Source organism: Mizuhopecten yessoensis, unplaced genomic scaffold (assembly GCF_002113885.1).
Source record: "Mizuhopecten yessoensis strain PY_sf001 unplaced genomic scaffold, ASM211388v2 scaffold7695, whole genome shotgun sequence".
In the NCBI taxonomy this organism is placed as follows: domain Eukaryota; kingdom Metazoa; phylum Mollusca; class Bivalvia; order Pectinida; family Pectinidae; genus Mizuhopecten; species Mizuhopecten yessoensis.
Genome location: NW_018407176.1, coordinates 360,766 through 376,704, shown reverse-complemented (window position 1 = coordinate 376,704; position 15,939 = coordinate 360,766). Strand labels below are relative to the sequence as shown.

The 15,939-nt window shown below is 36.1% G+C and overlaps 1 protein-coding gene across 1 annotated transcript; it reads right to left on the bottom strand.

Moving 5' to 3' along the window:
- Positions 1 to 232: 232 nt before the first annotated feature.
- On the bottom strand, positions 233 to 15,285 carry LOC110454146 (protein enhancer of sevenless 2B-like). Its single transcript, XM_021503522.1, has 6 exons — positions 15,187 to 15,285; positions 9,168 to 9,265; positions 7,892 to 8,035; positions 5,665 to 5,833; positions 5,071 to 5,094; positions 233 to 4,397 (listed from the first exon to the last, which is right to left on the bottom strand). The coding sequence occupies exons 1-6, from the start codon at positions 15,262 to 15,264 to the stop codon at positions 4,221 to 4,223; spliced, it is 690 nt and encodes a 229-aa protein (XP_021359197.1). The 5' UTR covers positions 15,265 to 15,285; the 3' UTR covers positions 233 to 4,220.
- Between the last annotated feature and the right edge of the window lie 654 nt (positions 15,286 to 15,939).

The following is a 15,939-nucleotide window of genomic DNA, read 5'->3' as shown; positions in this document are numbered from 1 at the left end:
TTTGAATCCCCACCACCTAGGGATGCTTCCAGTCAAGTATGGTTGATATCCATCTCTTAGTTCCAGAGGAGATGTCGCTTAAAGCAATATAGCCAAATTGTCCCCTTTCAGCCCTGCCCCTCAGCCCCACCATTTGTACAATTTTGAATCCCCACCACCTAGGGATGCTTTCAGTCAAATTTAGTTAAATTCCAATCAGTGGTTTAATAGAAGAAGTCGTTTAAAGAAATTGTTGACGGACGGACGACGTACAACAGACGGACGACGGACGCCACGGTATGGCATAAGCTCACCTTGGTCCTTCGGACTTGGTGAGCTAATAATTACACAATTTGCTTACATCTTTTCAGCTTTATTGACCAATCAGAAGTAGAAGCAGCTCTAGTCAATAGGACCACAAACACCTGGTGTTAAAGTCGGCCACATTTTACAGAAATGCATCAAAACAACTGACTAAATCATAGCTTGGGTGTGATCTCTTGGTGACTGCGTTATACAGTGTTTATATCTTTTTCTGGATAATTTTCTATAAAACTGTTAAAACATTGTCAGGTAAAACACCACCAGATGAAGTGTTAATGATAAGTGATACATCTTATGGCCAGACAACTGTTTTGGAAGAAAATTATAAGGTAACGCATTTTACAAAACAACCACTTCAAAGTAGGAGAGGTATTGAACTCTGAAGCAAGTTTTGTCACTGCATTGTTGTGTTTGTAGTTTGTTGCAAATGCAGCTTAAGACTTTTTATTCACATTGATTCTGCTATTTTTTTCTAGTTGCCTTGATGATTTTGAAAATAATTCAAAGGATTTTCTTCATATCATTTCTGTTAAATGTAAGCTTCTGTACCGTACCCTTGCAATTTGGTTATGAATAATCAATAAATGCATGTAACCAATAATCTTAAATTGAAAATCAACAATCATTCCACCTGACCAATTATGACTCTCTATTTGGTTGTCATATAGCTATATAGAAACTCCATAATGGACTCCTTTAAAAAGATATTTAAATATTATTCTCCAAGTAGATATGGACCAGACCTCTCATACTTTACTTACAACTTAAAGTAGTTACTTAATAAGCACAGGCAAGAATATTTCTTTTAAATTTCATTTGTAAACAGTATTACATTTGTATCAACAATCGTAAATCTGGGGCATGATTCCTGATGGTTAAGCATATAACTCATATACTAAAACATTCTGATTTCAGTTGTACATTAATTTTTAACAGTGCATATTACCGACTATTGCTTCAAGTCAAAGTCCTAGTGCCAGATAAGCTGTAATGGACTTAAAATAAAATGTCCTCCGAGTTTGTAAAGATATTGACATATATAAACCATGCCGATGGACCTGGAAACAGGTGTAAAAACTCCTTAAAAGTTGAATGTTCAAATATGTTTATACATATAAAAGCACTTTCTACATAGTAAAACCTCATTTGTTCCTATACTTTTGAACACTAGTATATATATTTCACTATCAATAAAAGTGCTGACAAGTATTGCAATTCTGTTCCTGACTAAATGCAGGAAAAAGCCAACTCCACTGATCATTTAAGGTTGGATTCACACCTGGTATAAGCAGCATGATTGGATGACCTTAAGATATGCTTTGTTAACTCTTGAAACCACTTGGAAACAACAAAGTCAGTGTAAATGTAAAGACACCTACTATACCTTCTTGAGGATTGTACATTCTTTTAATGTTAAAGGAACACTTTTAATGTTAAAGGAACACAGTAAGTAAGACGTAATGATGATGATTATTCAATTCATAAAAGTCTGCAGTTTATATCTTGTAAAGTGATCTCAAAATAGTTTCACAACACAAATGAATGGGGACGAAATACTGACTTGAAACAAAGGACGTGGAATCCTTACAAATACGGATCAACATGTAGTGTGCAAGAGAATAAATGTGATTTTCATTTTTCAAAGAAGAAAACCTATACATTTACATACACAAACTCTTGCAAAGCATTTTCCCTATTATTTCAAAATATCTGCATGCATACTATCTACACACTTAAGGAAGTTAAGACAAATAACAACTGGATGAGGATTATTATAAATGGTAAGTGCTTCCATGCAGCTAGCAGTTGCCACAATTAAGGATACAGTTTATACATGAGAAATATGCTATTACGAATTGATTGGAACCAACAAAAAGACTGATACACAGTAATTTAGGAAAAATGATATATATACTTTGTAATATTAACAAAGAGACATTTTCCTTGCAATTAATTATTTGGTTTAACAGATGATTGAATTGTGGTAAGACATATATTGTGAATTATATCAATTTCTTTTTATAAAATTATTGCAGGCAGATCTATCTGATATTATATTTACAGAATTCAAAATGTTATCCAACAGGTGAATACATATAAAAAACAAACTTTTACATATATAATTCCAATTATCACTATAACTTCTACAGAAAATAGCAACCACATGAGAACGCCTCATACACACTGGATCCTAAAGTACATTTACAACTGTCTGTAATTCTGTATTCAACATGCATTGACATGCACATAACAATGTAAAAATGGTAAAAGGTCAACCCTTCAACAGTGTAATCAACCGTGAAAGGATATGAATGTCAAAACATGGGAAAATAGGTCAAATATACACCTACAGGTCAGAATTCTTTTCACAATTATGACCGAACGACCTACATAAATATTTTTCACATTAGCAAAATTTCAACTAAATTTCTGAATTCCAACAAACTTAATTGACACTTAATAAAGTACTTTGTATCATAACTATGACCTACATGTAAACATGCATACTATTTTATGTGAACATAGGTTTTGTTTTTCATAAAGTACATAATAATGTACATTCATATATGTTATATACAAAAACATTTACAAGTTTCAAATTACACAAGACCAAAGTCTAATTAATCTTTGGGGTATTTTTATCTTAAAATTGGTCTCTGCCATGACTTTCTAATGTTTCACTTATCTTAACTTCAACCCCCCCACCCCCACCCCCGATCCTCCATTCTTCAGGTGAATATGTCAAATTTCATATAAGAGAGTAATAATCTTGCTTGAAATTTTTTAAAACAACTTTCAGATCCGAGAAGTTGGAGACCATCAACAAAGTATACCGACAGTACATGATGAAAATGACGATGCTAAATCTATAACACAAACAGATCTAGCAGGAGCTTTGGTATACACACATCATCTCATTTAAACTTAGTTACCTATATTGCTGGTAGATAAAGTAGTCATATCTTGCATGCAGTTTTTTCCCACATCCTTCCCCCACCCACTTATAGCATTAAATACAGAAACACTTGTGTGACCTTCTATGTGAGGATATATGTATATCTGATATTGGTGTTCATCTAATGCAGATAAAACCAAGGAATCTTCACAAACTATTTGTGAATCCCATAAATCACAGCTCAAGGCAATATGAATATCTTCTACACAGTATACAATTGTATACATGTAAGGAGAGTTTTCACCCGTTGGTATTTTATTGGACGGTGTGGAATCGACCTCCCCATTATCTATTTGGAAAAGTTTAGTCCTGATATTTCTATAAACTTCATGATACAAGTAGATTTGATAGATTTTAGAGCTAATACACTCTCTTACCTATCTAAACCACAGTTTAAATCATAAAAAAATACACTGCAAATGAGTCAATATGTCCTCACAAAGTAAAAATTGCATTCTGACTACAACCTTTAAAATTCTACTCAACTAATTACAACTGCACTGCATATAAAGTCATACAATATGTTTTATATCAAAATCAGATCATTGGTTAAAAACAAGAGACATTTCTGTGCCACTTATGATGGTTATAGCACTATCATATTACAGCATTCCCTTACATATCACCACTCTGGCTAATGGTAACAGATCTCTGTAAACATTAGTGTCCCAGCTCAGACTAGTGGCTCTGGAATGAACCCTCTATCACAATAAACCCACAGGGAGCAACACTTGTTACAGATGCAGCATGTGTGCACTGAAAAACATCACATTTGCTATGTTTAATAATATGGGTTCACGAGTGTCGAGTGTCAAGCACAAAGATTCATGAACCGAATATCAATTAACAGAAAAGTGCAGTCTGGCAGGCTGTCAAGCTTGAACTGAATTCCCCCAGTGTTCCAGCACTTTGAGAAGGAATCCCACACTAAGAGCAGGGCTTGTTGTCCACGTGTTGGGCACTATAATGTGTCCATAACATATACATATGCTGCAGGAAATAGTCCTTCCTTGCTTGAACCACTCAGTATACCTCGCCACCAGTTAGTACAATTTTCGCCTGTTTTGATGATGATGTCACCTTTCGTGAATGAAATTTCATCACTGTTCTGTGCTTCGAAGTCATACAAAGCCCGGAGCTGTAATGAAAAATAAATCAAAAATATATCAGACTAAGAGTGTTATAGTTTTAGAGTGACTAAATACATTGCCCTTCCTTTTTCTTTCAAGTATAATACCATTTCACAGTTTAAGGGAAATTCTCAATGTGGAAAAAACCCTAAAACCTTCTTTATTTTGAAACAAAGAGTACACCATTGAATGAGAAGTGAACAACTAATCAATATTGTTCTGAAATATGTGATGGATGTTTCAGAGTATTTCTGGAAGCTAACCTCCTTCCTTGCATGATCTGGTCTACCCCAATCAAGTTTGGCATGGCCAACAAAATGATCACCAGGACTGATGAGCATCATCATCTGTTAGATGGTCCTAGTGGAAATTAAGGTTACTTGTGATAATGATCTCAATAGGTTGACCACTAATCCAATAGGTGTTTCAGAAGCTGTTCTGTTTAGATGAAGGTTTGACTATAATGTGCAATCCCTATGGCCAGCACAGATAGAACATGTCATGTGTGTTTGATGTGTCTATATAGACCAGTGTGAATATAAACAGAAGAAATGCAATAACATGCAGAAGGCAATGCCAACTCATATCAAAGCCTTGTCATATAGTTCAATCATGCTTGGATTTTAATCCATTTCATACAACAATTAGATTTCATTTTTCTTAAAATTCAGTGTTTCTTACCTGGACTTCGTCTTTCAGCTGAAGCTGCAAAAAAAAAACCAACAACATGCAAATAAAAAATTGCAAAATCAGTCTTCTTTGCCAAAGGTTTAGTAAACAGCAAGCTTAATGTATTACACAGCCATCATATATATTTGGACAGGACATCAACATTATATCAACCACTGATGACAACATTATATCTGATGGATAGACACATATTTTTTTTTAAACAAAAGTGGAATCAATTTAAAGTCAACCTTGGCCTTGATTGACTTCACTGCTTTGCCAATGAATCAAGGATTTGATTTCTTTGAAATAAATATTATATCATATTATGTCTTGCCAAAACATCTTTTTTCATTAAATTCTTTCTTTCACTTTTAGCATTCTGAGCCATTTTTCATTGCACACTTTCATGAGATACACAGTAAAACAAATTTCAATAAAACATTACAGAATTTGTTGTGATATGCAGATTATTATAGGTTTCAATGTTTATCAGACAATTCCATACCAGTGGTTACAAATAGGACTTTGTCATTAGCACAAGTTTACAATAACCTTGTTTGAACATAAATTATAATGTTGTTTATATATCTTTATCATACTTACATCTGTTTGAGTCATATCCTTTAACACCATATTCTGAGAGCGACTGATCGACTTTCCTCGATGGTATTCAACAAGCTCGTTGATAGAGGCAAATTTCTGTACCCACAGAAAGTAGTTACCTCGCCCATCACGTAATATTTTAAAATGCTGGACATTTTCTTCCCCTGTCCTGAAATGGTAAAAGAGATGTATATTTTCATACACCGTTATGATGTCTGCAAGCTTACTGATTCCAAATTAGGAATATAAAAGACAACAAGAGGCCCGGAGGGCCTGTATCGCTCACCTGAATATGTTCAAAATAATTGGTATGAAGTAGGTGCTGTAAGTACATATGAAATTTCAGAAAGATCCATCCAGTACTTGAGATATAGCGAGAACAAACTTCCAAACAGAGCCCCATCACTATGCAACCTAGGGGGGTCATACCCACCAATTTTTGAGTCCCTTGACCCAAGAATGCTCCAGACTAAACTAGGATAACATCCCTTAATCTCTATGGTAGAAGAAGGATTTTAAAGGTTTTACCTCTATTTCCCCTATTGGGCCGGCCTCTCTGCCTCCAGAGGGGTCAGACACACCATTTATACAAAATTGAGTCCCTTTTGCCTAAGGATGTTCCAGACTAAACTAGGATAATAACCCCTAATCCCTATGGTAGAAGAAGGATTATAAAGGTTTTACCTATATTTCCCCTATCGGGCCCCGCCCCTTAGGTCCCAGGGGGGCCACACCCACCGTTTATACAAAATTGGTTCACCTTTACCCTAGGATGCTTCAGACCAAATATGGACCAAATCCTTTCATTCCTACAGATGAAGAATTTTAAAGAATAATTTGCTATGTTTCCCCTATTGGGCCCCGCCTCTCAGGCCCCTGGGGGGCCAAACCCACGGTTTATACAAAATTGGTTCCCCTTCAACCAAGGATTCTTCTGACCAAATATGGAACAAATCCTTTCATTCCTACAGAATAAGAAGGATTTTAAAGAATTTGCTATATTTCCCCTATTGGGCCCCAACTCTCAGCCCCCAGGGGGGCCAGACCCACCGTTTATACAAAATTGGTTCCCCTCTACCCAAGGATGCTCCACACTAAATATGGACCAAATCCTTTTTTTCCTACGGAAGAAGGATTTTTAAGAATAATTTGCTATGTTTTCCCTTTTTTGGGCCCGCCCCTAAGGTTCCTGGGAGGCCACACCCATGGTTAATACAAAATTGGCTCCCCTTCTCCCAAGGATGCTTCAGACCAAATATAGAACAAATCCTTTCATTCCTACAGAAGAAGAAGGATTTTGAAGAATTTGTTATATTTCCCCTGTTTGGCCCCGCCTCTCAGCTCCCAAGGGGCCCAGACTNAGGGGGGGCAGACCCACTATTTATACAAAAATTTGTTCCCCTTCTCCCAAGGATGCTTCAGACCAAATTTGGTAAGCTAAAAAGCAGACATTATTTTTTGTGTTTACAAATTTTAGTTAAGGAAAATTTGAAATGAGTTTCCAGTTGTAAATCTTTAATTATCAATTATAAATCACTTTCCTGTCTGCAGCAAATATGTCATATTTGTTGAAGATACAAAATAGTTTTAGCTTTTGTCAAAGTTTATATAAATAAAATCATCTGCTAAAGTAGGGCAAAACAATTCTCAGGTCTGGCAGCTCTGTATCATCAAATATGGTAAGTTGGCATGTGCAGATTTTTGTCTTTAGCTATTTGCAAGACAGATGATCAGTCCAGAATGATCTCTTTAAAATTATTTCTATCAGGACATAGCCTTTTGGGGTATTCCTTATCAAATGAATATGAATGACAGAAAAAAAGCTGAATTACTGTTGAAAGACTCTTGATTTTGTAAAGGCTACTTACTTCCATAAAATTTAAATGTATATAGGTATAATTTTGGGACCAGTATTGGGTAGATAATTTTTCAAAAGTACTTGCCCAAGGACCAGTACCCTTGAAAGTTTTGTTCTTGTCCAGCAGCTGATCCTTAAACTGAACTTTGTTAAGTCTGAAATGCTAGATCTCCACCATAACACCCTGGATTTGAGATAATGACTGGAAAAGTAAGTGGGTCTGAATGGGAGAAGTTTCCAGACTAAAGACAGACGATGGATGATGCACCATGGCATAAGCTTACTTGCCTATTGGGCAGGTGAGCTAAATACTATGCAGATTGACACCATACAATAATACATCAATATATCTTACAAGGCATCACTTACTTCACTGATAATGAAAATTCTCCCTGTTGACTTTCACTATTTCTGACAAGAAAGGCTCCATCTGGGTGTAAATAAGCTCCGTTACCGTCTTTTGCTGTCAACATTTCTTCAGCTTGAAGTCTTCTTACATCTCCCAAGTACCACCTAAAGGACAAAAAAATCTTCACCATCATCAAGACATAATCATATACTTTGACTTTTTCTATTTAAATTATTCTTGTTCCCAATTTTTAAGGAGAAACAAGAGGCCCAGAGGTCCTGTATCGCTCACCTGGATATCAAAGTAATCATGGCAAAATATTCTCCAAATAAGATCCAAAGGAATGTGCCAGACCCCAAGAGGAGGCAACCCCACCATTTGCACAATTTTGAATCCCCATAACCTAGGGATGTTTCCAGTCAAATATGGTTGATGTACATCTTTTAGTCGTAGAGAAAAAGTTGCTTAAAGCAATAAAGCAAAATAACCATTTTTGGCCCCGCCCCTCAGCCCCCTTGGGGGTCAGCCCAACCATTTGTACAATTTTGAATCCCAACTACCTAGGGATGCTTCCAGTAAAATATGGTTGATATCCGTTACACAGTTCTACAGAAGAAGTTGTTCATAGCAATATAGCCAATTGACCCCTTTTGGCCCCGCCCCTCAGTACCCTGGGGGGTCAGACCCACCATTTGTACAATTTTCAATCCCTGCCTCCCATGAATGCTTCTGACCAAATATGATTGATATCAATTGCACAGTTCTACAGAAGAAGTTGTTTATAGTAATAAAGACAAATTGTCCCCTTTCGGCTCCGCCTCTCTATAGTAGGGTTAAACCCTGGGGGTTTAACCCTACTATTTGTACAATTTTGAATCCCTACCAACTAGGGATGCTTCCAGTCAAATTTAGTTAAATTCCAATCAGTGGTTAAGAAGAAGAAGTCATTTGAAGAAATTGTTGACGTACAGACAACGGCCGCCACGGTATGGCATAAGCTCACCTTGGTCTTTCGGACCAGGTGAGCTAATAGTAATGCAACGTTTTCTTGAATAAAATATCACTGACTAAGTACATATGTATATGTTATCAAACAATCAAGGCCTATCAAACGTTAACAACCCTATTGTTAATGCCTGCCAAATTCTGAACAACTTTATTCAATCAATACTCAGGGTTATTCCATACTGCCATAATTACTTAAATGTGTTTAACTATATCATTGCAAGTACAATTAAAGAAATCCAAGTTGTCTACAAATTGTCCTCTGCCATTTTGGATATCATATATACATACGGTGCTGATTTCCATTCAATGTAGTTGTTTGGAATAAATCCTTCTTTTCCACAGATTTCTGCCTTGAACCAGTTGGCATCCTTCTTAGTATCTGTAATCTACAATGGAATGACAAGATGCAGGGGTTTCAATAGGATTTCAATTTGTGGTAATTCAACATGGACTAAAAACAAGGTGATGTCATACATTTTTTCTCATTTGAAGATATTATCCAGTTACCTCTGGACCTGTCCCTTGATCCACCTCTTGACAACCTACTTATACTGACTAACTTATATATTATTGTCCAACATTCTAAAGACAAGAGAAAATAGATCATAATAAATCTCCACAACAGGGTAGGTATTTCAACTAAATTTCCAAATTTTCCCAACTTCACCGACTGATGAACACCATTGCCATATCTACCTAACCCAAGGGTTTGGTAGACATCACACCTGTCATATACTCGTATCAATAATCTTAGTTTTGGTGAGGCTGTCAAGCTTTTTGACCCCCTGATCATGAATAAGTGCAGGATATTAATTTTCACAAGCTTTTCCAAACGTTTCTGTATAAATTCAGATGAATCTGAATCAGCAGGAATTCCAATACATTTTTGTTTCAACATTTTTTTTTTTTAAATATACTTACGGTATTTGGTTAAATCGACCCCAACTAATATCGGCCAGGCCGATTTTACTCAAGTGAAATTGGCCCAAGTTAAAATTGGCCCTACTATGTATCTATATATATGTTAATACATGGGATATACATTTATAAGTACAATTATATTTAAATAAATTTATTAAAGGTGTTGTTGGTGTTAATAATACTAGCGCTCGTACAAAATACGAGAATTTATTTCGGCCATAAAAGGAATAAATTCTTAAACGTTATTAAAGTTACTTGATTTCATTAGATACTTTTTGCCCGTTTATATGAACAACTCTTTGTCCAACTATATGTTGATATAAAAATAGTATATAATGAAATCAAGTTTCATTCAATAATAATATTATATTGTATATTCCATTTATGGCCAAAATATGGTTTCATTTGATACTAGCGCTCGTTCAAAATACATGTACAGACACAAGAGTATCTAATGAAATCATGTTTCTCATAAGTACAAAATACATGTACAGACACAAGAGTATCTAATGAAATCATGTTTCTCATAAGTACAAAATACATGTACAGACACAAGAGTATCTAATGAAATCATGTTTCTCATAAGTACAAAATACATGTACAGACACAAGAGTATCTAATGAAATCATGTTTCTCATAAGTACAAAATACATGTACAGACACAAGAGTATCTAATGAAATCATGTTTCTCATAAGTACAAAATACATGTACAGACACAAGAGTATCTAATGAAATCATGTTTCTCATAAGTACAAAATACATGTACAGACACAAGAGTATCTAATGAAATCATGTTTCTCATAAGCATGAAGAGGGTGAAGGTGAAGATTCAGGTGAGTAAAGAATCTGCCCATGATAACTTTAGACCAATATACTATTCGATAACAGTGTTTTCATACATTTGAAAATATTTTCATATCTAAAATAACATAGTGTAATTTTATTGATTAGGAATTTCATGTATTATCATCAGGAAGCTCCTGGCACTTCCCTTCCTGCCTGCCACCCAGATCGATCCAGCCTTCGCCCAGATGATGCCCTTATTCATTCGAATAATTCAATCTAATTAAATAATGTCAGTGTTTCAGATTAAACTTTACCTTTTTAAACACAAAATGATAACCAGCTTCCTCAACGTATATAACAGATTACATTAGTACAGGTTACCTCCCCTTGTGGAGCTCGCGACTACATTAACTACGTTTCGGATTGTTCATACTGCTGGACTGAAAGCAAATTCCCTCTAGCCAAAGCTAGCGATGCGACTTTGACACTTCTCCCCCCTTTTCTGTGAATTCCCAATCAGTCTTTCTAGTCAGATGCTCTACTGCTTAGCGATAGAGAAATTCATAAGGCAACACTGACCCTATGGTAGCAGAATACAGTAGAAATGGCCTGACTCTGATAAACAAGGCACATGTCGAGGAAATGTAAACACAGCGGATTTATCCTACACAACACATGTATACATGTATATATATTTGTAAACTGCATTACATTTACAATACATATAAAACACCGAGAAGTGTATAAACCTCTTTTTTCTATGTATGTCACTTGTGTGAAAACCATGGTTACCACATCAAAAATTACCAAAAAACTTGATTTTTTGCAATTTTGCGTCGTGTGCTGTTGTCAAAATTTTACCTCCTGTAAAGCTAGCTTTTCATGTGTACGCACCCTTTCGCATTATGGCCAAAATTTTATTCTCGAACCAAAGAAATCTTCTTTCTTTTTTACAAATGTGAAGCTCACATAGCCCATTTCATCATGCTTATACCAATTTTAGTACAGTTTTATTTTTATATTTTTTTTACATATCATTATACAGGGGTTAGCCATTTAACAAAAATATCACCCATGGCCACAACCCTCTACTGTACACTGCTACCTATATGTACAATGCATATTCACAACATCCTATCAGTATGATTGCATCACATGCAGACAAACATTACTAGATGTTGTTATATTTACTGAAGGTGGGAAGTGGGTATAACATAGAAATAAATGTTAGTGTATAACTCTTATTTCTCCAAGGGTTGCTGAATTCTTGATATAATGAGAAAATTTAAATGTGTGTTAACTTTTTTATTTTGTGGGGGGGGGGGGGTTTCCTATCCATAACACAGGTTCATTCCCGTTTTTGGTAGGGAAAAGATAAACCTGTCTTGATCTACCTACGCTATTACGTCACAGACAACGCACTTCTTTCACCATGACCTGTGACCCTGTGCACTTTCAGCAAAAACGATTACATCATCGCCTTTTACACACATGTAATACACATGTAAACAAACACTGTATAGTGGCAAGCTCAACATCCCGACAATTCAAAATAGGCGAATGTGTTACCGTAGGAAGGAATGGTGAAAAGGGAAGAATTGTAGATGAAATTAAACCATTAGGAACGTATGTTATGTACAAAGTGCAATTATTTGGTAACGGTACTATCGTTACAGCGTCGAAGCATGAATTGGTAAAAGGGCTAGCAGACGACGAACTTGAGTTTGATATGCTTGATTTTGATGTGAGCAAATATCTGAGTGAAATATCCCATGCAGAAACACAGGCAATGCTACATGAGTTAGAGCAGGGACAATCTGAATCAATGTTGACCCCCCGACATACACATACAACCCCGGCGCACCCGGGCTCTCCTCAGCAGACGGCGACTGCCACAGCCCCACGCGTTGCCGGTAGATTTGTTAACATGGACGAAAATGACTTAAGAAACTTTGTGGACCAAAACGAGAATATTAACACGAAAAAGAAAACTCTTTGTCATATGAAACTGTTTGAACATTTTCTGAACGACGTAAACGAATTGCGCCAAATGCACCAAATCCCAACTACCGAACTCGATTCGCACCTTTCAAAATTTTTAATTTGTGTACGACAGAAAGATGGTAGCGAGTATCAACCCAGTTACTTAAGAGGGATGCTTGGCTCGTTTGAAAGGTATTTAAAACGTCATAGATATGGGTATAGTTTGATTTCCAGTCATCAGTTCGCAGGTACGAGAGAGGCGCTCAAAACCAAACAAAAAGATTTAAAAAAGAAAGGAATGGGGAATAAACCAATGGCAGCGGATGTTATCACCGATTCTGAAATAAACACTTTGTATGAGACAAAACAGCTAGGTAAAGACACACCTGAATCTCTGCTGAACACCGTATGGTTTAACAACATGCTTCATTTCGGGATGAGGGGAGGAGATGAGCACAGACAGTTATGCTGGGGTGACCTAAAACTTGGATATGACCAGGAACTTGAAAGAGAATTTTTACAATTTAACGAAAGACAGACAAAAACACGGACAGGTATAGACGTTACAAACACAAGGAGTACAAAGCCAGCAATGTACGCGGAACCCGGTAGTGACAAATGTCCAGTAGAAACGTACAAAGCTTACAAGGAAAAGCGACCTGTCAATTTTTGTGATGACGAACACCCATTTTACCTCGGTACGGTGACGCACAGCAAAACTCCCCACCAACGCGACCAGTGGTTTTTGAGAGCTCCTGTTGGGCGCAACAAACTGTTTAAATTAATGAAAACTATGGTGACAAAAAGTGGAATGTTTACTAACAGGTCCGAAAACAATGTTGTGCAAAAAAGATTGACAAATACCAGTGTTCGCAAATACACGTGTCAAAAACTTTTGGACGAAAACATTCCAGATGCACAGGCAATCACATTAACCGGTCACAAAAACATTCAATCTTTGAACAATTACAGAACAGTCAACAATAAACAAAAACAGAAGATGTCGTCTCTTCTCTCAATGACAAATCGCCCAAATAAAACCGTACAAACGGACTTAGGACGACACACTGGGTCTAGTGCACCTACCTCACATCGGCCAATGTCAAACGAACAGTCAACAAATATTACACATGTGACTACAGCGCACAACAGCATGTCCTTGTGCGAACCTGAACGCGTTCGTAAATTAAAATCCAATGAATGTGAAATCCCAAGTATCTTCCAAGGCACAACAATCACTGGAGGAACCTTTAACATAACTATAAACAATAACACAACGATGTCAGCCCCCAAAACGAAACGACCGAGGGTGTTGTATTCTGACTCCGAGTGAACTTTTCGAAGCGTGAAGTCAGGGAGTGCAATTAGTTCTGTGTGTTTTCGTTAAAGACACTATATCGCTTAATCTTATGACAAAAAATGTTAATATACAATATAACGTTGCTAATACTACTAATGTATAAAATATCTAAATTTAATTATGACTTCTATTTATTATTGACGTTGCGGATTTTTTTTAACACACATTTGCAGTACAGCGGCTATGCGTGTATTCATGCGCCATTGATGATAGTACGGTGCATCGGGGTCAAAAATACAACTTCGCAGTGGAGGTATTTTTACGGTATGAAAATGTGGGAGAAAAATAATCGATCACTCCTGTGTGATATAGACAGAGATATCTCAACCCTCGGGATGAGATATTTTTTTTAGGTTTAGCACTCGGCAAAGCCTCGTGCTAAACCCCAAAAAAATATCTCACCCTCTGGTTGAGATATCTCTGTCTATAAAGCAGAGTGCTAAACCTAAAAAAAATATCTCATCCCGAGGGTTGAGATACATCTGTCTATATCACACAGGAGTGATAGATTCTATTAATCCATAACACACTGACCAACAATCTGAAGATAACCAATACACACAATACTGATCAGGAAAACTATCTGATAGGCTGGAATCCTGTGGATAAATTGATTTAAACTAAATCTGAAATATGTACTGAATGTAACTTAGTCACTCGCTTACTATTCTGTTAGGAATTAATTAAAAAGAAACTTATGATTTCATCCACACAACCCCATATTATGACATAGGCCTATACAAAAAGTAGAGAGTTACCCGATATCAAATTATGAAAAAGACTTTTGGTGGTTATATATGGCTAACATTAAGACACAAAAAGTACCTGGCTAACATGAAGACACAAAAAGTACCATAAAACTCCTCATCAAGAAAAAAGAACTATGGTATGCATGACTCATACGAAAGATGACGAACCAGGCATAGAAAAAAATCATTCATGCATTTTGAGGTTGTTTACGATGAGTATTGACATTTATGAGTATCTAGAACGGAACACTATAAGCATTGGATAAGAAACCGCATAAACAGAACAATCAATGGTCAGATGATGTTAATCGTATCCCAGAATGAAAAAGAACTTTTGCAAAGTATTTATAGAGAGTGCCGATTGTCTCCAAATCAGCCAGACGTAAACAATATCATGCGGGTTACAAGAAGAAAGTCTCGTATTTTGTTTGTTTAAGAAACAAAAAGATATCGGAGAGGAAGGAAATGTATCGGGACATATCAATGAAATGCAAATAAACTGCAAACCTTAAGTGTTACGTTTCGTGAAAAGCTTAATTCATCCTCAGCCGTAGCTTTGAAGTCGTGCTTGGCTCTCGCCTCCATCTTGGATTTTTTAACTCTATTACCTACAGGAGATTAATACGCGTTAATGGATGTTTTCGATCTTTCAAATCTCCAAAATAATGCTACAAATTAGTAAAACAGATAAATGAATACTACAATTGTTCCAGGTAATTGATTAAAACACAAAGTACGGCATATTTTTCATGAGCATTCTTGCAAATTAGGATGTATATGCCTCGTGCGGATGTAGAGCATGATTGTGAGTGGTTGGGTTGTCAGAGCCATGTTGGCCACTTCTTTTAGGGCCTAATGCTTGCACCGCTAATATTTCTTGTGCTTCCATATCCGTAACCCAGGAGTTTGACATCAAAATTAGCCTAATTAAAGCAGAAACTATTTTTGTTTATTTAATATATTTACATTGCAATAAGGTACATACAAAGTGTTTGATATCATATCAATGAATAAATTTAATCGGGGTTGACATATTCTGATATTAAGATCTATCAGCTTTAACACGCCTTATGTCAAGTCGGATCCAAAATCGACTGTCAGTTTTCCCGCTATACAGGCCTACATAATATCCATTTTTTATGTATACGCATTCTACGCGTGTGTTTTAGCAGAGACATATATATATATATATATATATATATAAAGCCATTATAGTATATGTTTGCCGTCTTATCTTCTGTACAGGTTGTAAAAGGATGT

Coding starts and splice junctions, on each gene's coding strand:
- LOC110454146 (XM_021503522.1), bottom strand. CDS start 15,264: ATGGAGGCGAGAGCCAAGCACGACTTCAAAGCTACGGCTGAGGATGAA. Junction 9,266..15,186: donor CACGAAACGTAACACTTAAG/GTTTGCAGTTTA, acceptor ATTCCATTGTAG/ATTACAGATACTAAGAAGGA. Junction 8,036..9,167: donor ATTGAATGGAAATCAGCACC/GTATGTATATAT, acceptor TTTGTCCTTTAG/GTGGTACTTGGGAGATGTAA.